Source organism: Nesoenas mayeri (genome assembly GCF_963082525.1).
Source record: "Nesoenas mayeri genome assembly, chromosome: Z".
NCBI lineage: Eukaryota > Metazoa > Chordata > Aves > Columbiformes > Columbidae > Nesoenas > Nesoenas mayeri.
The window spans coordinates 67,679,110-67,705,534 of NC_137542.1; the positions used below are offsets into that span (position 1 = coordinate 67,679,110).

General features: G+C 57.9%; 1 protein-coding gene across 1 annotated transcript; it reads right to left on the reverse strand.

Moving 5' to 3' along the window:
- Positions 1–1,800: 1,800 nt before the first annotated feature.
- On the reverse strand, positions 1,801–13,447 carry TESK1 (testis associated actin remodelling kinase 1; the record flags this gene model as incomplete). Its single annotated transcript, XM_080362133.1, has 10 exons — positions 1,801–2,954; positions 3,186–3,336; positions 3,490–3,579; positions 3,999–4,082; positions 4,326–4,416; positions 4,764–4,846; positions 5,016–5,162; positions 6,064–6,112; positions 6,224–6,345; positions 13,229–13,447. 10 exons carry the CDS (start codon positions 13,445–13,447, stop codon positions 1,912–1,914), a joined length of 2,079 nt encoding a protein of 692 aa, XP_080218259.1. The 3' UTR covers positions 1,801–1,911.
- Positions 13,448–26,425: the final 12,978 nt, after the last annotated feature.

The following is a 26,425-nucleotide window of genomic DNA, read 5'->3' on the forward strand; positions in this document are numbered from 1 at the left end:
AGCCACAGAGCAGAGCCGGCCCCGATGCTCAGTGCCGCAGCCATGTGACATCCCCAGCACGGAGACAGCCGTGGTGCTGGCTGGCACGGATGCAGGAACAGGGGACGGCACAGCCCCACACCCAGTCAGCCACGGCAGGGACTTTTTGCTTGGCCCCATCCCAGGAGCAGCTTGGCCACAGCTTTCAGGCAACCCATCAAGTGTGCCCAAGGAGGGAAGCTGCACCTGAACCAACCAGCACCCGTGCTGGCTGCTGGGGTTATTTTTGCTAATTAGGAATCAGGGCATTGACCTTTAGCATTGTGCAATGTGATGGTGCCTCTCAAAAGCAAAAGCAACTCTATCACTTGCAGCAGACTGACGCTTTGTGAGATAAGTCACCAGGACTTTAAATATAGTTACTAAACACACGCACATGCAAAGATTAAGCAAAATAGCCCTGATGTCACATTGCAGCCAGGCAAGAGCAGAGGAAGTCATGATCAACCAGGCGAAGATACTGTTATTTTATGATGGGGTTGTGTGGGCCATGTTTAGATGATATATAGTTGGTTAATTGCTATGGGAATTAGCTTGCTTGAAGAGAAAAAGGGTGCTAGAGGAAGGCTTTTTGGAGGTGGCATGTGTCACTTCTCTGTCTTGTCTGCTGGCTGAACCCACTTCGTAGCAATAAAGAGACAAAGCTTGTCTGCTTTTTGCTTTCTTGTGCACCACCACAAACACGGACTGAAGGGCATGAACCCAAAGAACCTCGATAATAAACTGGAATTTGACTGAAGCCATTTCAACTGAGATGGCCTCTTTGAGGGCACTGAGATCTTAGGCTGAGCCAGGCTGGCTTGTGGCTCCCAAAGGGCTCCCCAGAAGCACCAGGCAAGCCCATGCAAATTTTGGGGGCTGATCTCCCCTCTGTGTCTGATGTGCACCCAAGAGACAGAAGCAGCAGCCTGAGTTGCTGGGACATTCAGTTTTTATTGAACACTTTAAATAAGCTGGGTATATATTACTAGCAATTATTATTATTAATAATAAAAAAAACACGAGAGTTCTGCATTCACCAGTGCATTGTGCGGGAGGGAGGAAGGCCGGCTCCTACCCTTGCCAGGGGTCGGGCAGCCCCTTCCCCCCAGTGCCAGGATGGAACCCCAGCCCCTCTGCCAGCACCCCGCTCCCCACCTCGTGTGCCGGGGGGCACATAGGGTGACGTGCCGGCTCAGCACCCAGCCCTCAGTGTTGGGTGGCCAGGGGCAAGCCCAGCACTGGCAATCCTCCCTGTGCACTGCCCTATGGCCCCCTACACACCTTCTCCCCGTGTCAGGGACTGGCTGTGTTGCCCATGCTGTGGGGAAGCATGGCAATATCCACCAGCCCCAAAATATCCCCAAAAAAACACACATACACACACTGACCCCTCTGCCCTCAGCCCAGCTCCGCTCATCCCTCACCCTGGGGGCTGTGGGAGGCTCCCAGTTCTCCTGGGGGAGTGGGCTCACTGCATACCCCTCTGCGAGACCCCACAGAGGGGTGAGCCCTTGGGGAAAGAGGGTCCCACACCCAGGGTTTGATCCCCAGGGGCCCCGTGGGGGACCAGCCCTGCTGCCCAGGGCAGCGCTGGAGCGTGCCCGGAGCAGGGGTGTTATTGCACTTCAGTCCCTGGCAGGGACCCAGCTCGCCCCCAGGGTTCCCCACAGCCACCTGTGACTGATCGTGGCTCTACAGGCACCCAAGTGCTGGGGCAGCACTGTGGTGGCCAAGGCATGGGGCACCGTGGCCACCAGCAGCCACAAAACACTGAGCGAGTGAGGATGGACCATGGGAACGCAGCGGACCCCTGCGTCTGCTCAGCACTGCGGCTGTGGGGTGGTCTGAGGGGCGAGGGGACACTGCCCTGCTCCCCGGGGATCCCCAGCACTAGGACTGTGCCTCTGGCAGCTTCCGGCTGGGCTGTGCCAGCACCGGCCCCGTGGATTTCTGGTGGTGACCCTGGTTGTGGTAGAGGAGGCTTTTGGCCTCACAGTTGAGGTTCTGGTAGTGAGGTGGGCTTGGTGCTGGCCGGTGGCAGACAGAGGCGAAACTGAAGCTGAAGGGACCCAGGCAGCAGCCAGGGCAGGGCAGCACCTCATCCTCCTCCAGCACGCCGCCAGAGCCATTCTCGGGCAGCATGGCCACGCACTCTGTCTGCTCCAGCGCCGCCGTGCAGGTGATGCTGAGCTCAGAGAAGCCGTGCTCCAGCCCGCTGCCCCAAGCCAGGGGCTTGCTGACCACCACATGGTTGTTGTTGAAGAGGAGCCCGTTGTGGGCCGACGGCTCTGGCTGCCAGGGTTGTGCATCTGAGGATGCTGTGCGGATGAAGTTGCTGTTGGAGGGTGGTGGTGGGGGCTGCGGCAGCTCCGGGCTGTCAGAGCCGCAGTCCATCTGCTCCTCCACCCCAGGGCTGGGGGGAGTGGCTTTTCCCCAATCTGGGGGTGGAGGGAGGGCAGGGGGCTGGGCATCATCGGCGTGATGGGGGGACCCCGCAGCCAGTGCCAGGCCCTCTCGGCGAGGCAACTCGGGGGAGGAGGGCAGTGAGCGGCACTTGCGGGGGGTGGCGGTGGGGGCCGAGAAGTCACACTGCACCTCCACGGTGGGCTCAGGTGTCACGGGGGTGCTGAGCTGGAGTGGGGCTGGCGGGGGCAGATCAAAGGTGAGCGAGATGACGGACTTGCTCGGTGTGTCAAAGAGCTTGATCTTCCCTCCCTTCAGGTCCTCTCGCTGGGAGAAGGGGTTGACGCGGGGGGGCGTCTCCTTGGTCCTGGCCCCACCGTAAGGCTCCGGCGGCAGCAGCAGGGGGGGCGACTTGGGGGGGAACATGTCGGACTGGCTGCGGGACAGGTGCTGGTCTGGCTGCAGGTGCTGTGTCCCCAGCTCGTGCAGGGGTGACTGTTCGGTGCGGCCGGCCGCCCTCCCGGCTACCCCTGGGCATGGGCACAGGAGTGGGTCACTAGCTGCCAAGAGTGAGGTGCCGTGGACTGCTAGGCACCCAAAAACCCAGGGGCGCATCCCAAGGGGGAAACAACAACCGGCTTCATCCTGCAGACCTCACAGAACCCCCGACTCCTTCCCCTCCAGCTGCTAGGGTAGGATGGGACACCCCACATCCCCCCTCTTTGCACCCCCCATAGCATGTTCCCGGAGTGCTCACATACCGTTGAGTGTGGCCGCTGTCCCAGATGTGGGCACATTCTCCCCAACACTGAAGAGGGTGGTCCTGGAGCCCTCAGCATCCATCTGGTGCTGCAGGATGCCCTCCAGGCACTGCGTGATTTCCAGGAAGGAGGGGCGGGAGGTTGGCTGCATCTGCAGGCGGGAGGGGTTCCCCATCAGGTCTATGGCCCCCCAAGCACCCCAGCCCAGCAAAGGCAGCTCCCTGCCTCTCCCTCTTTGTAGGCAAGGCTGTCTGTCCTGCCTGGCTGCCCCCGCAGGGAAGGGCAGCAGAGATGAAGGGCTCACACTGCAGCAGTGGAAAGCCAGCTGGAGGAAGGCTGCTGGGCAGTCGATTCCCACCATGGTTTGGAAAGTGGTGACGTCCAGACCAAAATCCTGTGCCAGGGAGAGGAGAAAGAGTGAGGTCGGATGCCCTGGGGCACCACAGGGCCTGGAGGACGAGGAATGGCTCGGTTCTCCTTCCCTGCACTGACTGCATGCTGCCGAGGGCTGTGGACCTGACAGCTCCCAAGCTGGGGCAGAGCAAGGGGGGCCCTTGCAGTCATTCCAAGTTGGGGCAAGGCTGGGGACCCTGCTCACACCCGGGCTGACTACGGTCTTTGAGGACAGGTTATTGGCAGAGACCATCCCTTCCCAGGCAACAGCTGGGACTTGGCACCCCTGCCCCAAGATGCTGGGCAGCTCTTGCATTCTCTGCTAGCAGAGAAGGATGGTGCCCCTCATTTGGTGAAGCAGTCCCAGCCCTGGTATTGCTGCCCACCACCCTCCCTTCCATCCCCGTTCCAGGGAGTCACCTCGGTGCGCGGCAGGTAGTCAGGGTCGGCGGGGATGCGAGCGATGGTCTCGCACAGGATGATGCCGTACGCGAACACATCAGCCTGCAGAGAGCAGGGAGTCACGGGGGGCCCTGCAGCCCCAAGATGACATGCCCACCATTCTGTGAACCCTCATCCCCCCACCTCCATGCAGAGCCACACTACGGGCACTGCCACTTTGCCACCTGAGGGATGCCCATATTCTTCCCTGTGTGTGCCCAAATGCCGCCAGGGCTGCAAATTCTGCAAACTGCTGGTGGCACAAGCCTGGATTAAGCCCCACACACAGCAGCCACAGAGACTTACCTTCTCATTGTAGATTTCCCCTCGCAGCACCTCAGGTGCCATCCAGTATGGGGAGCCCACCACAGCCAGCGGCTCCTTCTCGCTGCCCTCACTGGGAGACATGGAGGGACATCAGGAGCTGCCCACAGTCCTCTGTCCCTGTCTGACCTCCCACTCTCCCTCCGGGGCAGCCCAAATCACCATCTCCATCTCCCTTTCTGGGCTAACCCTCCTCCACGCAGCCCACAAACTCATCTCTCCCCATCCACACCATCCCCTTCTCTGTCACCTCCTAGCTAGCCCCAAATGTGTCCATGTGTCCCATGAATTCCCATCCCTGGGGACCACCCCCATGCTTTCCCATCTCTGCCCTTCTAGCTGCATCCCAAATGTCCATCCCTCCCTGAGTGGGCTGGACACCCCTCACTCCAAGGATGGGGATGGATGCTGCCCACACACCTGTAGGTGGGGATCTTCTCCGCCAAGCCAAAGTCACCCACTACAGCCGTGTAGCCGTTGGCCTCGCAGCGCACCAGGCAGTTCTAGGGATACAGGAGGACCCCGTCACAGCAACCTCACCAGCCCTGCCTGGTCAGACACTGCTCCCGGGATGTCCTGGCACAATGCAGCCTCCTGCTCCATGCCTGGCTGTGCCCAGGCAGCAATGTGGGATAGAACTAGGGCAATGGGATGCTTTGGAGCATCCTGTACCTTGGAGGTGAGGTCACGGTGGAAGATGCCCTTGGAGTGCAAGTAGCGCAGGCCACGGGCAATGTCGAGGGCCAGCTTGACGCGCATGGACCAGGAGAGAGGCACAGGGCTGTCCAGCAGCTGCTCCAGGTTCCCGCCATTGATGTACTGATGGGAAGAGCCAGGCCATTGTGTTGCTGTGCTCCCCTTCCCCCCCATAAAGCTCACCCCACCTCTCATCCCAATGCATCCTCCAACCCCCCCACGGCACAGCCACCCAGCAGACCACGCCCTGCGCATGTGCCATGGCCTGAGAAAGAGTCCCCACAGAATCATAGAATAGTTTGAATTGGAAGGAACCTTCAAAGGTCATCTAGTCCCACCATGCTGCCATAAGCAGGGACATCTTCAACTAGATCAGGTTGCTCAGAGCCCCATCCAGCCTGGCCTGGGATGTCTACAGGGATGGGACATACACCACCTCTCTGGGCAACCTGGGCCAGTGTTTCACCATCCTCACTGTAAAAAATTCTTCCTCGTGTTTAGTCTGAATCTCCCCTCCTTTGGTTTAAAACCATCACCCCTTGTCCTATCACAACAGGCCCTGCTAAAAAGTCTGTCCTCATCTTTCTTTTAAGCACTGAAAGGCCTCAATATGGTCTACCTGGAGCCTTCTCCATGCTGAACAATCCCAACTCTCTCAGCGTGTCCTCTGGCCCCTCTCCAACATGTCCATGTCTGTCCTGTACTGAGGGCTCCAGAGCTGGACACAGGACTCCAGGTGGGTCTCACCAGAGCGGAGCAGAGGGGCAGAATCGCCTCCCTTGAACTGCTCCCCATGCTCCTTGTGATGCAGCTCAGGATACAATTTGCCTTCTGGGCTGCAAGTGCACATTGCAGGCAAGTCCTTCTCCATGCGGCTGCTCTCAATCCCTTCATCCCCCAGCCTACATTGCTGCTGGGGGATGTCCAAACCCAGGAGCAGGTCCTTGCACTCGCACAAGCCATGGCTGTCCCCTCCCCAGTCCCGCAGGAACCCCGAGACTCCCAGCCGTCGCCCCGTTCTCACCTCTGTCAGCGCGTGCAGCTGTCCCTGGTGCACACACACCCCCATGAACCTGTGAGATAGAGGGGACATGAGGGTGGCCGCGGCAGGGACCAGCCCCAGGAGCTTGCCCAGCCCCAGTAACAGCTCTGAGCGCAAACGGCAGCAGAGCAGCAGGTCCTACCTGAGGATGTTGGGGTGCGAGAGGCGGTTCATCAGCTGCACCTCCCGCAGCATGTTGCCCCGGTTGCTGGTCAGCTTGTTCATCTTCAGCACCATGATCTGCCCTGACTGGCGGTGCCGCACCTGCAGGGGGGTGCAGGGAGGCTGAGCACCACGTGTCTCCACAGCCCCCCAGACGTCAGCCTGCACCCAGCGCCCACCATAGCCCTAGATGTAGGAGCTGAGCATCCCACACATTCGACGTATGGGGCACCCTGCTGACCATTAGGGTTTGGGGTGGCCTCTCCCGGCACAGCAGCACCCCAGTTACCCTCAGTGTCAATGACGCATGACCCCATTCTCACTAGGGCACCCGGCTTGTCGTGCCCCCGTCCCACGCTACGCTGCCCAGGCCTTCCAAGGAGGTAAGTGCAGCTCCTGCAAGCTGTGACCCCAACTCTGCTGCATGGACAGGTGGGTGCAGAATTGGGGTGCACCATGGAGAGCTTTTTTGGATCAGTACCACCCAGCCAGACCCCACCAGCACGAGGTGGAGGACAGAAGGGGCAAGTTGCCCCAGACCAGCCCTGGTGGTGGCTGACACTGCCCCGGTGCACGATCCCAGCCCTGTGGGGCACGGCGTTTGGATGAGGCTGTATATTTAGCTGTCCCCAGCCCAATGCTGTCATGCGAGCTGGGGACCTGGATCCCTGCCAGGAACAGCAGCTGGGAGCGTGGCCAAGCACAGACACCCCCGTCCTTCTGCAGCCCCCCTGACCTGTGTAGGGTGAGGGACAAGCATGGGATTCTCTGCTTCAGCACCACACTAGGGGAGCCAAACCAGGGCTGGGGTCCCCTCCTGAGTGGGTGCTGGGGTGTGATGTGATCCCCTTGGAGTAGCAGCAGTGTGGGGACACCCCAGCAGGTCCCAGTTGTCCACCGGCACACGCCGAGCTGTGCACAGAGGCGCTGGCATTCCTCAGTGCTGCTGTCAGCTCCCTGCTCTTCTCCTTTTTAGTCAATGCTGGTTGAGACTGCTGTGTCGGTGCCAGCCCCTGGTCTGTCCCACATCCCCCTCGCCCCAGGGATTACCTCCCCAGGCAAAACATGGAGGGGGGCTGGCTGGAGGCAGGGTCCCCAGTGCCCCTCATCCTGCTCACGGCTCAGTCCCCAGCCTCATCACAGTGCGGGGAGGCTGGTGTGCTGAGCTCTCTGAGGCTCTGTTCCCACCCCATGGCTGGCATTGCTTTGGGGAGCAGTTGTCCTGGAGTGCACGCTGAGGTGGGGACTCATCCAGCACCCAATATGCAGGGGATGTGCAGCAAAGGGTTTGGGGTGTAAATTATTGCTTTATAATGCATGTCTGGGTGCACCAAGGCCAAACCGGCCCCAAGCAGAGTGGAAGTGAGAGGCAACAGCCGACCCTGCTGTGCCACCACTAGCTCATTGTATTCACATGGAGAAGCTCTGAATAATTCAGGAGCCGCCTGCCCATGGGCACCCCGCTCTGGTTACACCTGCCTGACCTCTAGCCAGCTCCGGCCAGCCAGGACCCCTGGCCCGCAGGCAGGGGCCATGTGGCAGCAGAGATCAGGATGGACCCTGGAGTGAGTGAGGAGGGGACAACCCAGACAACTGCCACCGCAGTTCTGCATCCTGGCCCCTTACCACGCTGTGGGGAGAAGGGCGGATGGGTGCCGTCCATGCCTCCTCCTTGCTGAGCGGCAGACAAAATGACCATCCCAGGGTGACAGCGCAGTCTCTGCTGTGGGGAGCACAGCTCCTCCAGCCCTGTGCTCCCTCAGGGCTCCCCGTCTAATGGCACCCCAGATCCTCCCTGTGGACACCATCCTGCCTACCCCATCCCATCACCTGCAGCACCTGGTACTGCTGCCAGTCCCACCCTGATGCCCAGGGGCTCCCTGCCCACACTTGCACCAGCAGGCAGAGCAAGAGGCACCATCACCCCAACCCCACCGCTGCCTTCCCCCCATCCTATCTCCATGCACGAGGCAGCTGGAGGCAGTGCCAGACACAGAAATGGGGCTCCTAGCCCAGCTTTGGTAGCTGTGTGGGCTTTAAGGATGGGATCTGCCAGGCCAAAGCAGGGTGGGCAGGCTGTCCCTTCACCCCTCAAGCTCCTTGAAGAACCAGGGGCCAAGGGAACCAGAGCCTGGGACAAGGCCAGTGGGACCCCCCAGCTCCACCAAGTCTCCGGCACTGGGTGCTGCCCAGCAAAGCCCAGTGCTCCTAACCCAGCTCACCCGGCGGCAGTGCTGCCTTCCCTTCCCACGCTGTGTGGGGCTGGCAGGACTGGCTCAGTCGGTTTGGCTGGCACCGGCAGCTGCCAGGCGCCAGGACCTGGCTCGACGGCGGAGGCAGGCGCGGTCCCGCCGGGACGGCTGCGGGTGGCGAGGCTCCGGTGCCACGCGCCCACGATGGGAACGCCGGGCAGCACGCACAGCACTGGCACTCGGTGACCACGCGCCGTGGGGCTGGCCGGGTCCCTGTCAGCAGCAGCATTCCTGCATCAGTGTGCAGCCCCCGGCAGGCACCGGCTCAGCCTCACATAGCTGGGACGTGCCCATGGCTTAATTCCCTGTTAATAAGCCTCCTGCCATTGCAATTGGCTGGGTAAGGCCTGAGTGCAGCCATATGGCATCTAATGCTTTAATCCAAGAGGAGAGGCAGCCTGGGGGAGGGAAGGTCCAGTGAAAGCCCCTTCCCTGGGTTTTCTCCCAGGGACCCCAGGAGGCCTCGGCCGGCACAGCGCTGCTCCAGGACTCCATCCCCAGGGGCAGGCAGGGCTCCAGGGCCTCCCAGGACAGCAACAGCCCCACACACACTGGACGTGACCTCCTCGAGGGCATCCACCATCCTGAGCTTGCTTGTAAGTCCCTGTCTTGCTGTCCCCACTACACACTCTGCAGCTCAGGGCCAGTCGCTGCCCAGGCTGGCTGGGATAGGGTTATATCCCTTGTGCTTCCCATGGCCTCGCACACGTTGCCCAGTTTACCCCGTCCAGCCAGGTGCTAGCAGCAGCCCAGTGCCCTGGCAACAGGCATAGCAGAGGAGGGAGCAAGCCACGATCTCGGGTGGGCTCCAGCCCCTTGCTAGGGGCTTTTCCACTGCTGTCTGGGGAAGGCAGCGGGCAGCTGAGCCTCCCTGGGTAGGATGGCGTCCCCCCTCGCCTCTCCGTGCTCTGGCATGGCGCCCAGGAATCCCAGCGCATTCCCCAGAGCTGAGCTCAGCCGGGCAGCCGTGCTGGGGTTTGAGGGGGAGGACAAGCTGCCGGCCCCCACCCAGGAACCAGGCAAGCCCTCACCGATGTCCCCCAGCACCCTACATGGCCCCTCTGCTGGGTGCTTCATGGGGGTACTGTGGCCAAGCCGAGGTGCTGCTCTGTATCGGTCCCCATCCCATCTGTTGCCAGTGTGCAGGCCTGGGGGATGGGATGGGGCTGGCTGCGGCCCCAGCCTGGGCACAAGGGATCTGAGCTCTTTTAACAGCGGAAATTAGAGTCTTATTTAAAGAGCATGCTAATCAGAGCGAGCAGCCGGCCTGCTCCCTCCCTACAGCTGGCACTCCCGTCTAGACATGAGGTGAAGCCTCCCCACTAGTCTCCCCATGCTGGGGTCTCAGCAGCCAGCCCCCCTGCACCCCACACTGGGGACAGGTTCGCACATCATCCCGCTCAGTGCCCACGACCTTGCCTCAGCCTGGCGCAGGCAAAGCACAGTCACACAGGGACATCATCCCGTATCCCTTGCCTCGGGGAACCCAGCCGAGAGAGACAGGTGGGCAGGTACGGGAGCTAGCAATTCTGCCAGTAATCCCACAGCCACCTGCGACAGCTGCATCTGAACTCGTGGGAATTCCAGTAGTACAACAGGTCTTTTACTGGGGGGGACTGGAAAACTTGCTCATCATGTGGAAAACGTAGAGTCAGTCAAGACAGGCTTCCTGTGGGGAAGCAGAAGAAGCAGGGCATGCAGCACCTGCTTCCGACGAATGCTTGAGCACCCGCAGCCCTCACGTCCCACGTTCTCAGGTACAGCACCATGGGCACATCAGGTGCTGGGGCAGCGCCGGTGTTGCACCGCAGCGGCGGGGCATCACCAGCCCTCACCAGCAACGTGGATCACACCCCTTGACAGCACAGGAGAGGTGCTGGCAGCTCCCTGGCTGGTCAGCAAAATGTGTTTCCAGTGCCCAGAGCTCCCAAGCGGCGACAGCGGGGTCAGTGCTGCTCCCGGCGTCGCCGTGGCTGGCTGACCTCGGCAAATTCACTTCCTCCCCGCCTGCCTTAATTTCCCCATCTGTGTCACACTGCTCCACCCTCCTTTGTAAAACAAGGCAAGGTCCACTGATGAAGGGCAGAAGATAAGAGAGAGGGAGCTGTGTCATTAGTCATGGTGGTAAATTGGGAGTAAATACAAAATCTCGAAGGTTGGCGGGGAAGTGAGCAGACAAGGGCAGGTGGCTCCAGCACCAAAGCCCCCATCCTGAGCTCTGTCCACACTGAGAGATGCTAATCCCCCTGTGGAAATAGGGCACCAGGCCGAGCACACCGAAGGGCTATGGCCTGGAAAGCTGGGTCTCGTGGAGGACGCACGACAGCATGGCATGTCGTGCAGAGTAGGATGACCGAAAACCTCTGGATACAGCCCCAGGAAAGCAAAGCCCCTGCTCCTGCTGCAGGCTGATCACAGAAGAGTAAGAGAGGGATTTGGGGATGAGATATAACAGTGGTTTAAGGGCTGGAGAAAACGTCTGGCACAAACACACCCAGCTCAATCTGCTCAGTCTACTGGAGATGGAGAGATGTCTCGCTGCAGTGTCCATGTACTGAAGAGAACGATAGGGCCGGGTGCCTCTGAAATCGCACAGGGAAAGGCAATAGGAACCAGCTGTTCCACAGAGAAATGGCCCAGCTCTGCAGCACAGCAAGGGATCGGCAGGGAACAACCCCCAGGGAAAAGGGCAGCTTTCCATCGCCAGTGTCTCACATCCACTCTGGATGCCCTTTCCAACAGAAGTGGGTGGAGCGGGATAAGGCTCAACACAGGGCGAGCTTGGGACACCAGTGCTCAGACGTGCTGAGCACTTTAGCTTTAATGCTGAGAACACCATCAGACGCCTGTGCCCGTACCCCAGCACCCTGTCTGGTCCTGGCTTGGCTACATAGAGGGCTGAGATACCTGCATAGGAACAGAGATGTCCAGGTCCCCTCCTCATCCCCCACGCCCACCGAGGCTGGAATGAAGCAGGAACCAGCAGCAACATGGAGGAGGGAGACTGAGCAGCGAGTGCCCACAGCCAGGGAAATCAACAGCAGGAACAAGGGAGGTGGGAGGAAAACAGGTCCTGTGCTGCCCTGCCAAGCTCCATCCTTCTCGCAAGCTCAAGCAGCCAAGCCCCAGCTCAGATCCCGGGCCTGCCCCAACGTCCTGCTGAGATCTTGGATGCAACCCACCACAAAAGCACAAAGCCCCATCTGGCCCCCTCCTGCCCCTGCCTCCTCTACAGCATACACATACATTGGCTTCTGCAGCCTGATCCCGCTCTCATCTTCCAGCCTCCACTGTTCCCCCAAATCCTACATAGAAGTGGCCCTGCAAGACCATGACCAATGGGTGGGAGAAGGGGCATTTTGTGGCTCCTGCCGGGCCCGGGGAAATAGAAACAGTGAGGCAAGGAGAGACCGTGGCCTGGCTGAGACACAGGAGCATCCATTATTAAAGAGCCATATCCACACCGGACATTATTAAATGCCTCCCTCTGCTCCAAGGTGCTGCCGTGCTCTCCAAGCCAGAGATCAATAGCAGGAACCTGGCCAGCTGAGAGGCCACAGCTCCACAGGGCAAGAGGGAGCACAGAGGAGAGGCACCCCTTGAAGGGTACCTCTTTTGTGGCTGCAAAGAAGTCAGGTCTTGGGGTCTCCCCAATGAGTAGGGAAGAGCAGCAGGGCTGGAGAGGGGACCTCAGCATCCTGCTGGGTCATGGCCACCCAGGTGCGCTGCATGTTGGAGTGTGGTTCCATGCAGGGGACACAGCACAGGGCTGCCAGGGACCTCAGCGGTGGGAGGTGGTGGGTGTCTTGCCTAGACCAAAGCTGTTCTTATAGGCAGTCCTTGCCCAACAGCTCGTGGCGCCTTGCGTGATGCCAAGAACGAAAACAACACGTGAACACTCCTCCGTTCGGATGGGGAGAGGCGGCCGTGGCAGCAGGGCAGGGCACAGCCCCTCGGCTCTGGCAGCACTGCGTGGGCTGGCCAAGTACCATCACCGGGCACTTCTGCCACACTCTTGGGACCTGGAGCTCCACACCAGCATCCACACACCCCTAACCAGGGTGTGGGCCACACACGAGTGTCTCCACGCTGGCAAGCCCAGAGAGGACGAAGGACAAAGGCAGCTCCGGGCTCCCAGCAGGGAACTTTCCCCCGCGCGCCTCTGCAGCATCACACCCCTCTCCCAGACTCGGGCACCTTCGGGAGGTTCCAGTGGGGCACCCCACCCCACACATCTACCTGCCCAGTGCAGGCTGGAGCAGGCCCAGCAACGCTAGAAACCACCACGGTTGGTCTGCAAACACTGCCTGCATCCCCTGCCACAGGCACACCCCGGGCCCGGAGCTGTGCGGGCTCCAGGCTTCTGATAGCGGTCCCCAGAGCTGGGCTGCTCAGCACCCCAGCAGTGCCCCGACCCCCCGACACGGCCTCGCTGCGAACCACGCAGCGATTCGGAGAACTCAGCCTTCTCGGGTTGTAAACAGAGCCGCCCTCCCCTCCCACTGCACGCAGGGACGGAGGAACAACACTCCGGGGGGGATGGGGCTCCCCGGCACCCCAGGTCCCCGCCGCACGGCACAAACCCCTCAACCTCGCCCAGCTGTCGGGGTTGGGGGCCAGATCCCTCTGCCCCCCCGCACCTCTGTGCCGAGTGGGAGCCGCGCTCCCCGGGGGGATGGCCAAACACGGGGGGATGCGCCGAACACCGCCACCCCCGCTCCCGCCCTGCACACCTTGAAGACCTCGGAGAAGAAGCCGGCCCCGATCTTCTCGCAGTAGAAGTCGTCGATGCGCGCCAGGGTGGAGACGGCGCTGCGCAGCGCCCGGTACGAGGAGGGCCGCAGCCGCCCGCAGCCCGGCCAGGGCCCCGCCGCCTCCCCTTCGCCCTCACCGGGCCGCCGCGGCAGCTTCTCCCACTCCATGTCGGTCCCGCCGAGCACCCCCAGCGCCATTCACATCCCCGCCCGGGCGCGGTGAGGCCGGGCAGCCCCGCGGCCGGGGCGCCGCCGCCTCCCCAGCCCCCTCGGGTCCCGGTGCCCGGGGCGATGTCAGCGGCAGCGGCGGCGGCGGCGCGGGGCGGGCGGCGCGGCGGGGCGCACGGCGCTCATGGCCCGCAAGCGGAGCGGCGCTGCCCCGACCCCGCCGCGGCCCGGCGCTGCGCCTCCGCCGCCCCGAGCGCTGGGCACCGGCGGGGCGGAGCAGGGGCGGGGACAGCCCTTAACTCCTTGGGACCCGCCGCCACCGCCGAGACCTGCCGGACGGAGCCCTCCCCCTACCCGCGCGGGCGGGGATCCCGCACGCCCTGGTGTCTGCGTGAACCAGCACCAGCGCCCGTGCCGAGCTGGCGCCTTTCTGCGCTCCTGCATGGGCTATGGGGAGCTGAGGTCGTGCTACACGGCTTGGGCAGACCTCATGGACACAGTGCCCTGGTCCTCCCCTACCCCGGGCCCTGCCTGGATGTTCTTTGTAGACGTGGGACTCACTCTCCCCTGGGTCCCATCTGGATGCCCATTGTAAATGCAAAACTCTCTTTTTCTTCATAGCCCCCACTCCCCGAGCGGATAAGCCAACAGCATGGGGATCTGAGGTTTCCATATATCCATCCCCAACCCCGTTAGTGTCATGGGTCCAATTCTCCCACACAAGCAGCTGTTGTCAGGATGGGCAACATCAGTACAGGCTTGGATGTCTCCTCACAGCCATCACCAGGCTGGATGGACACTGTAGATATGGGGTTCTGCTTCTTGAGCACCCACCCCTGCCTGGATGGTGTCCTGTGGCCTGTGGGGGTTTGTTGTCTGGAGGAACATGGAATTGCAGGCTTGGAATGTCAGTGCTTGTTTTACCCTTTTGCTTTTCTTCCTTTCATGAGCTCTGCCACTTCTACCCAGTTACCTCCTGCTTGCTGCTCTCCCACCCCAAGGCTTTTTCCCAGAGGCTTGTCTGTCCTGTTCTTCCCAGGCAAGGACTCCCTGCAACTGTATCTGCCCTTGTTCCATCTCACACATTCCACTGCTGCTCTCCTTTGGCATCCACCTGCCTGTGCTGGCCCAGCCCTGGCCCAGCCACCTCTCCCAGTGCTGCCACAACCCCCTGGTGCTGCCCTGCTGCTGCAGCCACCCCATGACTGCTTTGGTCCAGCTGTTTCCCTGTGCAGTATGGCTTGCTCCCCGTGCCCTGCACCTCACTAGCTGCCTTCCCTGCTGGGAAAAGCAGGCACATGATGTGTCTCCTGGTGTGGTGTATTTTGGCCAGGGCTCGGCTCCATGTGCCACCAAACACAATGTAGACACCATGGATCAGAAGCTTTGGATTCTCTTCCTTATGCCAGAAGGTAGAAAAAGCCTGCATGCTACAGCAGCTGAACGGAGCCTCTGACCTTTTTATAGTGGGAGCAGTTCCCTGTGCCCCCTGGAAATGCCTGGTATTTCCACTCTTCCAGGTTCACGTAAAGGACTGGGTCTGTGCAGGGCAGGTTTCCTGCCTGTGGGAAGGCACAGCCTGGGGACAGGGCTCTGCCAGCCCCCATCTATCTCACAGGGTCTGAGCCATCCCTGTCTTCACCAGTACTGCTCCAGCCTGGTGTCTTTGCCTGCCAGGGTGATTGATGGCTTGTACCAGGGAGGCTGCTACAGCCATGGGGAACCGTGCTGTGCAACACGCCACATTCTCAAGCTTCCCAGGCCTCGCATGTCTGTTCCACTGACAACAGCCTGAATGACAGGAGCAGCTTCACGGGCCACCTGTGTTGGCCATGGAGATGAGAGACCAGCATCTGCGCGTCATGGGATGGGAGACTGCAGGCTCTGCCTTTCCACTACCATGGCCAGCTGCAGCTGCTCAGATGGCAACGTGTGCCTTTCCAGCCTGCCCAGGCTCAGCCCTGGTACCCAAAATCTGAGCACCCTGCTGCACCCAGTGACCAGCTCCTCGGTGGTGTAGGGAGCTGCTCAGAGGAGCAAAGCCATCTCAGCTGGGGCCAGAAAGAGAGGTAACGTCATGTCTCCCTTTCCCTTGAGTGCACCTGAGCAGTAGCCCCCTGATGGTCAAGGCATCACAGCAGATACGGGAGTCCTGGTGAGGAATCTTGCAGAGAAAAGCTCAGGACCATTGCCTGTTCAGGGCTCCTGCTGCTTACAAGTGACTGGGTTTACATCCAATTAAGTTGTAACGGATAAATTAAAGCCCTAGAGACAGCCCTGACTGTGGAAATTGCTGCTGCAGGATTTACAGTCCCTTCTCTCATCAGCGCTGGTAACTTTACTGTGCTATTTCCACCACGCTCTGTTCCTGCCTGGCACAGCAGCGCTAAGCTGAGACATGGCTAAAGGTCCCCAGTGCCCCAAATCCCTCCTGTGGTGCAGGCAGCTACACTCTGGGCAGCTGGGTGCAAAGCCAGGCTGGTCTGAGCCTGCAGTAAACTCTGAATTAAGCTCCTCAAGCCCTGTTGAGGAAGACTAGGAAGGATGTCTCCCTGGCTGTGCTCTTCTCCTGTGGAGCTGCCGGGAGAGAGAAGGCAAGATTTGCCCTTTTCACCCTTCTCCGTCTGGGCTTTTCACCCACATCCCTCTCACATAGAGAAGGCGCAGGGATTAACAAACATCTCCTCCCTGCCTGCTGGGGATGGTGCATCACCCTTGCAGAGCAGGGATGAGAGCCTTCAAACAGCCCAGGGAAGCTGGTGCTGGAGAGGTGCAGGGTCAGGGGCTGTTCTGTGAGGATCAGGGCACACCATGGCTGTGGGGTGGCCAGGCTGCATGCAGGGCAGTGAGGGATGCAGTGGGGGGCTCCACGCAGAAAGCCTGGTGTTATTCCACATCAGAACCTGCAGCACCAGATCACTTCATCAGAGCTCTGGTTGGGATCAGCTAACAGTAACCCACCCTGATGAAAGGCTTGCTGGGTTCAGAGTCCCAGAACCTGAACTGGAGCAGGTCCCTCCTCTGCACCCACGTGTGAGAGCCCATCCAGACTTGAGGCTTCCTTTCTGCAAATACTCAGGAAAATCAATGGCTGCTGCTGTGAGGAGTCCAGGGATGGCAGTGGGGAGTAAGTGAAGCTGTGACAGAGCAGGCACAATGCTTTGTTGCAGGATAGTTTTCCAGCCTGGAGGGACTGTGCGACCCAGAGGTAGGCAGGTACAAGGAGCATCGACTGACTCAAATAACTCTCTTCGGTACTTTCTCCCAGAATGTGGGTGTAGCCTCTCGGTCCCAGGTGTCATCTCTTGTCCCCTGACAACCTCTGGTATTTTCCCATATTACCACACATCACCCAGAAGACCTCCCCACCTGCCACTGTCCTGCATGTTCCCCAGCTTCCTGCTTATGAGAGGGCTGGTTCCTGACAAACGTCTCCCCCTTCTGCCCCACAGGAAACAGGAGAGGGGGGCACATCAGGGTCTGTTGCAACCTGCTAGGAGGCCTGGTCAGTGCAAAGACCCTAGACTACGTGGGAGAAGGTACCAGACCCAGTGGTTCATGGGCAGCCTGATTAAGCCCAACAGCATGCAGTGCAGGTGGTGCAGCAGGACTACATTTCCCAGCACGCTGTATGCTGCTGAGCTTGGGGAGCACAGGGCCATTCCTGCTCCACACCCAGCACCATGGCTGCAATCTGCACAGCCCATGTCCAGCTGCCATCAGGGACTGGTAAGGTCCCTGCTGTGCAGGCACATTGCTGCCTCCCACCCCATTCCCTCCCCGGCACTACCGCTGCAAGACTAACATGGGGCTGCATGCAGTGGAAGGGCTGCAAATATTTGTTGTGTCATTAATTTTCCACAAGCAGACTCAGCACAGCACCTGGCAGCATTGGCTCACTGCCTCCTGTTATCTCCTGTCGATGTTTCTCATGCCTGGGTGCTGGTACCGTGACATCTGTGGAGGCAGCATCCACATCCCATCTCTGTCTCTTAGCAGCAGGCAACGATTTCAGCACCCTGCTCTGCTTTTCCTCAGACAAGCCCCCATGCCCCTGCCAGGGTGCATGACAAGGTGACAGGGGACTGAGCAGCTCATGCCTAAATGCAGCTGAGTGCCTTCCTGCTGGAAGCCATGTGGACTGTGAATTTGAAAACACTGAGAACACTGGTAAAACCAAACCAAAACAAAACAAACCAAAACCAACTACCATCTATGAAAAGGAGGCTCGGACAGCCCTGGCCGTGCTTGCACCAGCTGTGACCCATGGTGACATGACATGCAGTCATGTGAGCACAACTATATTCTTGCAGGGAACCAGCACTGCAGGGAGCTTCACTGTTCACCAGAAACTGGTCATCTTGTGCCAAACAGGTAGGGGTAATGCTGTCACCTCCAGTATATCCCACCCTGCTCCTGAACCAGCCTGAACAGCTTATCTGACAATATGTGCCATGCTACCATCCTCCAAGTCTGCCAAGCAGGTAACAGAGCTGCTTCTTGCCCTCTTGACCTAGGCCTGGACAATGGGCATCTCAGCAGCTCCACACTCATCCCAGGAGGCTGTGCCAGCTCTGTTCCATGTCCTGCCCCTTGCTGGGCTATTAGTAATACTCCCCAGCCACTGCAGTGTTCCTGAAGTGCTTGTGATTCTGCCAGACGTAAGCCAGGAACAGGACACTAAGAACCTGATCTGACTGCACTGGTGGGCTGAGTGGGACCACGTCAGAGCAGGTCCAGGACTGGCCTCGGCTGAGCTGGTGGGAGCAGCCCTGTGACCAGCTGCAGGAGAGCAGGGCAGGGAGCAGGGCTGAGAGTGCTCAGTGAGCCTTGGCCTATGGCTTTGGGGAAGAGCCTTCACCTGTGGTTCATTGCTGCTCTTTGATCTGCACAACTTGCCATTGCTGCAGGGAGGAACTCAGAAACAGCACAGCAATGTGGAGGGAAAGGCCAGTGAGGGCATGCATAACTCAGCACAGTGCCTGCCAGAAACCCCACATGACAAACCCACATGCACAGTCCACCTCAGAGACCCTACGTAGCAAACCAACATTACTAGCCCTGCCCTGGATTCCTTACCCATCCCAGAGCTGACAAAAGGAAAACCTTCTGGAAGGAAGCAATGCATCAGGCTGGACAACCCTTATCCTGCCAGCTCTGACCTTCTATTCAGGAATGGCCTATCCCACCCTGGCAACAGCAGCTTGGGTGGGAGAGATGTCCCCAGATACTTGTGCACTCCTTCCCCCAAGTATAGACTGTGGAGCCCTGCTTATTCTCCTAGATGTCTGAAAAAGAGGTAGGTGCTGCAAGGGGCTCCCCACCCTCAAGCCAGAAGTCACTCAGGCTATACGTCTCTGAGTAAGTCCTCGGTTTGAGCATGGCCCTATAATTGTCCATGCTGCCAGGCTGGTTCCCTGACATGGTTTTGGCTTGTTCCAAATAGGATAGGGTCAATGGAGGTCATGGGTCAGGGCCATTCCCAGGAGGAAACATGGACATGGCCACCTCCAGACAGAGAGGAGAGCGGAGCCATGTGTTCAGCCTCCTGTGGCTGCTGCTTTTCCCTTCATCTTCCCCTCTCTGTGCTGAGGAACAGAGGTGCAGGGTGGAGGTGCTGGGCTCTGAATGTCCATCAGAGCCTCCCACCTGGAGGTGACCAATGCCACATCCATATGTGGACAGTGATGCTCTGTCCAGGTGTTAGAGGGGCTGAAAAGCTGAGCATTAGCTTTCCATGCACAAACAAGACCATGAGCTCGCCGTGACTGGGGGCACTTCATAACCCCTTCCCTTGTCCCTGTTCCCTGCCCAGGCCCTGGCCAGGGAGGACACGCTGAGGCAGCCTGCATGGGGAGGGAAGGCAGCTGTGCTGTGTTCAGCGTGGAAGTGACCATTGTGCTGCTTCTTGCAGCTGATTCAACTACAGCTCTTTATTGCTTCTCCCAGTCATTGAAAATCTCCTTAGGCTTAGCAAGCTTTGTGAGCAGTGCTGCCAGCCTTTCTCATCTTCTGCCCTCTCTTGTGACTCAAGACACCCTGACCTCCAAGAGGGTGCACTACCACCCTCCATGGGGCCTGGGCCAAAAATCTTCCCACACCTTGGTGTACATGGATGGGTCAGGCACAGACAAGGTGTGCCAGGGTCTGCTATGAACACAAGGGCAAGGAGAAGGGCTACAAAAATGATCAGAGGGCTGGAACACCTCTCCTATGAGGATAGGCTGAGAGAGTTGGGGTTGTTCAGCCTGGAGAAGAGAAGGCTTTGGAGAGACCTTATTGTGGCCTTTCAATACTTAAAAGGGGTCTATAAGAAGGATGGGGACAGGCTTTTGCAATGTGGGTGGTGACACACTGGAACAGTTTACCCAGAGAAGTGGTCAATGCCCACGCCTGGAAATACTCAAGGTCAAGTTGGATGGGGCTCTGAGCAACCTGATCTGGTTGAAGATTTCCTTGCTCATTGAAGAGAGGTTGGACTAGATGACCTTTAAAGGTCCCTTCCACCCTAAAGTACTCTATGATTTGATGAGGTGCATGTTGTTCTATGTGGGGATGTCTCTACACCACGACAGGATGAGGGAGCAGGGCTGTCCACACATAGCAGCCTTGTACCCCATGGACGGTAAAAAATGAGGAAGAACAGTTAGTGCTACTCAGCTGTGTTAGTGGCTGATGGTCCCAGGCTAGTAACAGTAAAAGCAAATTATACTTGAGTCAGGACAAGTTTTGGTAGTGCTGCCTTAACCTGGGGTCTCTGCAGGCTTCAGCGAAAGGTAGAGCTGAGATGAATCGGGCAGAGCTGTGATCCTGCTGTGCCCTGCAAGCTAGAGCCCTGTTCCCAGGCAGCACCTACATGCCTCCACAACACATTAATACCTTTGATTACTATGGCCTAATTTCTGTCCACCTGTGTCATGGGTGGCTGGTCACCCCACCCTACTGAGCCCTTGTTCTGCTGTGGCTGATTGCGCCAGCACTGGACAAACTGGTCTCCTGGGGTAATTACAGCCAGGAGAGACCCGGTGCTGCAGGCTGTAGGTGAGCCAAGTGTGTCACCACCAGTCTAGCACTTGGCATGTAAGTCACGCCATGATTCATGGCGAATCCTTCCTTACGGGACTTTCAGGAGCATCTGTGTGGTTGCCATGTAGCCTGGGCTTTCACGAGAAGGACCATCACAGGCATCACCTTGCCGAGCTCCTCTGAGGGAGGCTGATATCCTCCTCCCAGTGCCAGCCAGACACTTGACTTCCTCTGTGGCAGGGGTGAAGCAGCATCCACCCTCCCTCCTCACTGACTCTCACCTGGAAACCTGGCTCCCCAGCCTGCTTGCCCCATGGCCCTGAGCTCCACAGGATTTCTGCTGGCCAAGGGGGAATAGGCCACACTAAGTCTGGGCTCCCCTTGGGAGGCTGTTGCATGAAATGAGACCTTCCCTTTGCATCCAGGTCAGCGGTAACACTGCTGTAGATCTGCTTAGGATCTTCCCCTTGGTTTGATCCTGGCCTCGAAATGCACATGACTTTATGCACCTATTTATACAACAAAGGGCAGCTGCTCCCTGGGCTCTGGGCATTGTGCCACATCCATCACTCGCATGGACTTACCAGGGTGCAGTGCCCTCCTTCCTCCTTCTCCTCTACTTGCCCAGCCTTTATGGGAAACAGTGTCGTGCCATGACAAGCCTTGGTCAGAGGCTGAAGGCTGGGAGAAGCCAGCAGGCTCTCAAGGGGCTCTGCAGGACCACACACTGAGGAAAGTGGGGAGCAGGGGCCCATCCCAGACTTTGGCTTTCTGGTGCCCCATGTGTCAGGTGAGCTGCTGTGGAGAGGCACAGTGCTCTGCTGATGGGAACCACACAGAAAGGACATGGACAGACATCCTGGGGTGGGTCAGGCAGGAGCTGTGCCAGCTCAGGGTCCCCCCCAGCAGTAGCGATGCTTTCCCAAGGCATCATTGGTGCAAGGCCCAATATGACAATGGGGCTGCGCAGCCCTCAGAACATCAGCTAACACCATCAGCTGTGCCACCTTCCCCCCTCCACCAGGCCACTGGTTCCAGTTCACTGGGGAAACAGCTAGTTGGCTTTTTGTTCCCTATTCATCTGGTTCCTTCCGGGCTCAGGATATTTTGGGGACTTCTCTGTTCCCAGCTACCCCGGGTGGCACAGGCGGTTCCTCAGGATTTGCTTTCCTCTGGAAACTGTACAGGCTGAGAACTGAAAAGGGGAAATGACAAGCCCTTTATTTAAGACCTGTGTATGAAAGGAGACACTCATGACTCCACCAAACACATGCACACCATCAGCTGCCTATGAAAGGGAGCTGTGACGTGTGGGGCTAGCACATGGAGCTGGGTGGAGCATTTGAATGGGAGCAATGTAGAGAGGCTTGTGCAATGAAGGAGGTGCAGGGTGAAGGGTTTGTCTAGGAGACAGAGAGCTGCTCCACGCAGACAGAGAGAGAGAGACCACAGGCACAATGTGCTTCCCCTACCAGCGGCCAGATGAGGGGATGTGGGTATGAAATATAGGGCAGAAAAAGCAGGTTGGAAGTATTGATCTTGGTGCAGAGAACCTGCTCTGAAAGTGGCACCCTCAGGCAGCAGGCAGGGGTTTGGCAGAAGCTAGTCTGTCCTGAGATGCTGCTCTAAATCTTACAATTCCCACCTTCTGGGTTTAGACAGGTTCTCTGTCCAAGAACCAGGGTGGGATGTGCTGAAGATGGCTCTAGGGACAGGAGCAGGAATGGATGGACCAGATGTGGAGCTGCTCCGAGTCAGAGCTGGAAACCCCATTTCCGAGCACATCTTCCTCAAACCAAAATGCAGCATCCCACACCCTTCCAGCCTTACTCCACCCTGCTCCCAGCTGCAAACTGCTTATGTCCAATTTTCTGTGCTAAAAATACTTTTCTGGGTGGTCAGCAAGTGAGCAGCCAGATGGGAGGGAGTTGCAGCCTGAGAGTGAAGGGGTGTGTGAGTGTATTTGGGGTAGGTGTAGGTGACAGCAAGAGGCCAGATGTGCCTGGGCAGACTGGGTGGGGGGTCGTGGACTGGCTGTCACTGCAGAAGGACATGCATCAAGGTAGCAATGACAGGGAAGAGAGTCTTCCTTGGCTTGGGTCCATGCTTCTGGAGAGAGGGTCATGGCAGGGGGGCATGGCAGGAGGGCATGCACAGATGGTCTCTGAAAGTTGGGGAGATTATTGCTGTGAAGAGCAGGCAGCAGGTCCTGCTTGCTTCCCTGGAAAGAGTTTGCTCTAGCTCAGAGCAGAGGGGAAGGAGGAATGGTTGTCCAGCCCCAGCGACCTGCCACAGCTCTGCCCAGCACACAGGAGTGCCCTCCTAGGAGCCCTGCACCCTGCCAGGTTGTCCCTCATCGAACCCCTTCTCTCAGCCCCGCCACAAGCAGACCTGTTTGTTCCACAATCCACCTTGGGAGAAGAGATGACAGCCTTGGATGGCAAGTGCCACAAGAGGGAGTCTCTGCCCCTGCTGCTGCTGCCAACTGTGTGACAGCAAAGATGCCCCAATGCCACCCCTCTGCTAGGCCAGCACAGCTCTCTGCAGACCTCCCAAAGATTTTGCTGGGCCCAAAGCAGACTGTGATAACCCATCACGACCAGACTGTCACCTTGGAGAAATCTCTTTGCACCTTGGCACAACTGAAGCTCTCCCCTTACCCTGCTTCTCTCCATAGGTCCGGGGTTCTTCCCTCAGCACTGCGGGAGATGTGCTGTAGGGGACCGGGATGTCAGGGTTTTATTGTCACTTTGGGGAAAGGAGTGGAAGGCTCCTAAGTTTTGCATGGCACAGTGCGCTGGCCTTTGTCCCCCTGATGGCATGGCAAAATCCCTGCATGGAAGAAGGTTCAAGGCGGGTAGAGAGGTGAGGGAGACCCATAGCAGGGCCTAGCTGGGGTCCTGTGGACATGTTCCAGCTCTTCCTGCCAGAAGAGGCTCTGTGCTCTGGCAGTGAAGGCTGCAGCCCTGACTGATGCAGATGCTGTGTCCTGGAGCGGAAGCCCCCAGATCGCACAGGGTCAGATGCTGGTGCTGTGCTAGAAGCAGACCTGGCTGTGGCAGAATGCAACCCCCCTCTCTCCCCCTCTCCGCCCCCTCTCTCCCCCTTCCTACTTCAATATGGAGGAGTGGGCACATCTCCCTCTCTCCCGGCTACTTGAGGCTAACAGCTTCTTTTGTTTGGCCCCAGAGCACCCTGGCCAGGGCCATTAGAAGGGAGTGCCGAAGCAGCAGTGAGCTGCTGGGCGCCTACGCCCAGGGTGGGGGATGTTTTTAGGAGGCTTCGGAGGCACCCACAGCCAGTGTGGGGGGTGCAGAGGTGCTTCTACAATGCCTACAGTCAGGTCTGATCACATAACAAAAACGGGACTCTCGTCGAGACTCCGCCCATTTTGTCGCGGGTCTCTCAGAGCACAAGCTTAGCCACTGCCGCCAGGAGCCACAGACCCCCCCCCCGCTCCCCAGGATGGAGTCTCCGCTTGCCTCGCCGCCACGGATGTGAGTAAAACTTCTCGCAGGATTGCGAGTATATTTATACTTTCTGTGCACATTTGCACGTGTAACTAGTCCGTGCACATTTGCACGTGTACTTTAAATTATTTTCCTCGCACAATCGCAAGTGTATTTTCCTCCCGTGCTTCCATAAGCATGTGTGGTATTCCGTGCACAGTTGCACATGTAGGTGAATTTACCCTCGCAGAATCGTGAGTGTACACTTCCCGTACTCACTACGAGTACGTGTATCTCTTTAAAATAATCCCGCACCGTGTTTAGGCAAGTGTGTACTTCTACGGGACTCAGGGGCGACTCCAGCATTGTTTTGAGTGAAGCCACGTGCATGCACTCTGTGGACCGCCTGCTGTATCAGTTGCTGCCCCTTAAATAGTTTTCCTCAACTGATACCCGAACCTTTATTTAAGTCACTTTTGGAGTGCTAAAACCCTGTTTCTCACCGGTTTAATGAAAGTTGTTTTGGACCCTGTTGTCCCTTAAATTAACCTCGGGGTGCTTCCGTGACACTGGCCATCCTGGGGCTGGATCTGACTGGGTTACCCTCCCCAGGCCTGATCCTCACCCATCACCTGTGGGATGACATCCCAACCTGGCCTCAGCACACCCTCATCACCATGGCCATATCTGATAATCTATGGGTATGCCTCACACTGGGGTCCCTTGAGGACAGGTATGGGTTAGGGATGGGGGAAGGCCACAAATGTATTTCTGTTATTTGTGAGTTCTGACAAAGGAATAGACTTTACTGCAGAGGAACATCGTGGATATGTTAGCAGTGCTTCCCACAAAGCCTGATCCTCAAAAGCCACAGTTACTTCTCCTTTCCTTGTGGTTTTGTGTATGGTTTTGAACTCTCAGTTTTGAGTCTTCTTCCCTATCAGAAGTAAAACTGATTGTAAACTGCAGGTAGTTTGGGTATTTCTTTCTTCATTCTGAAGTTCTGTGTTCTGTTAGTTCATTGATGATCAAACTGGACATTCAGGAAACAGCTCATTGATTGTGTTTACAATGAAGAAATCAACTGCCTTGGGGCCTCAGACCCATTGAGAGGATGGTAAATGGCTGGCTGTATTCATTAGGTGCAATAATGTATACATCTGCTGTATGCTATAGCAAGAAATTTGTATTAGAAAGAATCTGAGATGTGTGAGATGGCTTTGTGAGACTTAGTCGTGCTGCAAGGGCTAGAGTGGTGTAGGCAGAGTATGCGCAGTCCACATGTGATGTGCTCTTGGAAGCGCAGTGAGTGGTCTCATCAGGCTGGGGCTCACTACCTGCTGCTGATCCTGCCATGCTGAGTTTGGATTCATGACTTGCTGGCAGAATTGACGGTCCCTTGGAAACCTTCTCTCATTTGAGCTCTGCTGTCTGGTTCCCTGTGAAGCAAGGCATCATCAACTGAACTAGCAGCTCTAATGTTAATTGTGTGAGAGCTAGGTATATGACACAGCATGCTAGCTTTCAGTATTTCGTCAGCATTTTGCTAGTGCATGCTATGCACCAAGACAATAGATCTCAAAAAAATTATAAATTTCTAAGGATGAAGAGGCCAAACAGATTGCTAGACCACAGCACATTTCAGGAAAGGAGAAAAGAAAAGAAATACTCACATCAGCTGCAATAGGAAGCGTCTTGCACCACATGTGCATTTTTAAAGCTTGGCTGGTTTTGCTTCTTTCATATAGCATTTCTTTTCACTCCTTTTGCTTCTTTCATGCAGCAAAGAGAGGCTGTGAGAATGTCTGCATCTAATGCTGGGATTTTGTGAGGACATTACCCAGATAGTGCTGGCTGTGGCCATTCTCCTGAATGCTTGCACCTTTGTTGGCTGAATAGGGACAAAAAAAAAATGCCTAGTTCCCAAAGCCCAAGGAACCAAGGACACAGGGAGGACATGACTTAGTGCTGCTGCTCCTCTTGCTGCAAGACTTTACCCCCTTAATCTCAGCTGTATGCGAGACAGCTGGGCTTGATGTGCTGATGGCCCTGAACAGATTTTAGCTTCCAGAAATCCCTCAGTCTTGCTGCTCTCCTAGGGCAATGCAGAAAGACACACCAAGCACTGTCTTGTGGTGCTGAGGATTGTGGTTCCCGGGAAAGGATCTGCCATGGAACTCTGGGCCAACTGGTCCCAGCCAGGCGGTGAAGAGCACCCTGGGTGACAGCACATGTATCCAGAACATGCTTCTCTATCCAGGGACACAGAGAGAGAGCGGCCATGTAAACCATAGAGTGAAAGGGGCAGCCCAGGAAAGCTGCAACAGCATGGGTAGCCAGGACTCGCGGAAACGCGAGGCCATGCAGCAGTGTGTGAGCTAGAAATGGGTTCAGAGAAGAGCTTGGTGGTGGCATCTTCAGGGACAGGAGACTGGGGGAGCGTGAGCGATCCAGTCTTAGGGTTACGACCCAAAACAAGGAGCGCCAAAGGAATTCCCTCCCATACCTAAAGACCCCTCCTGACCTAGCCAGG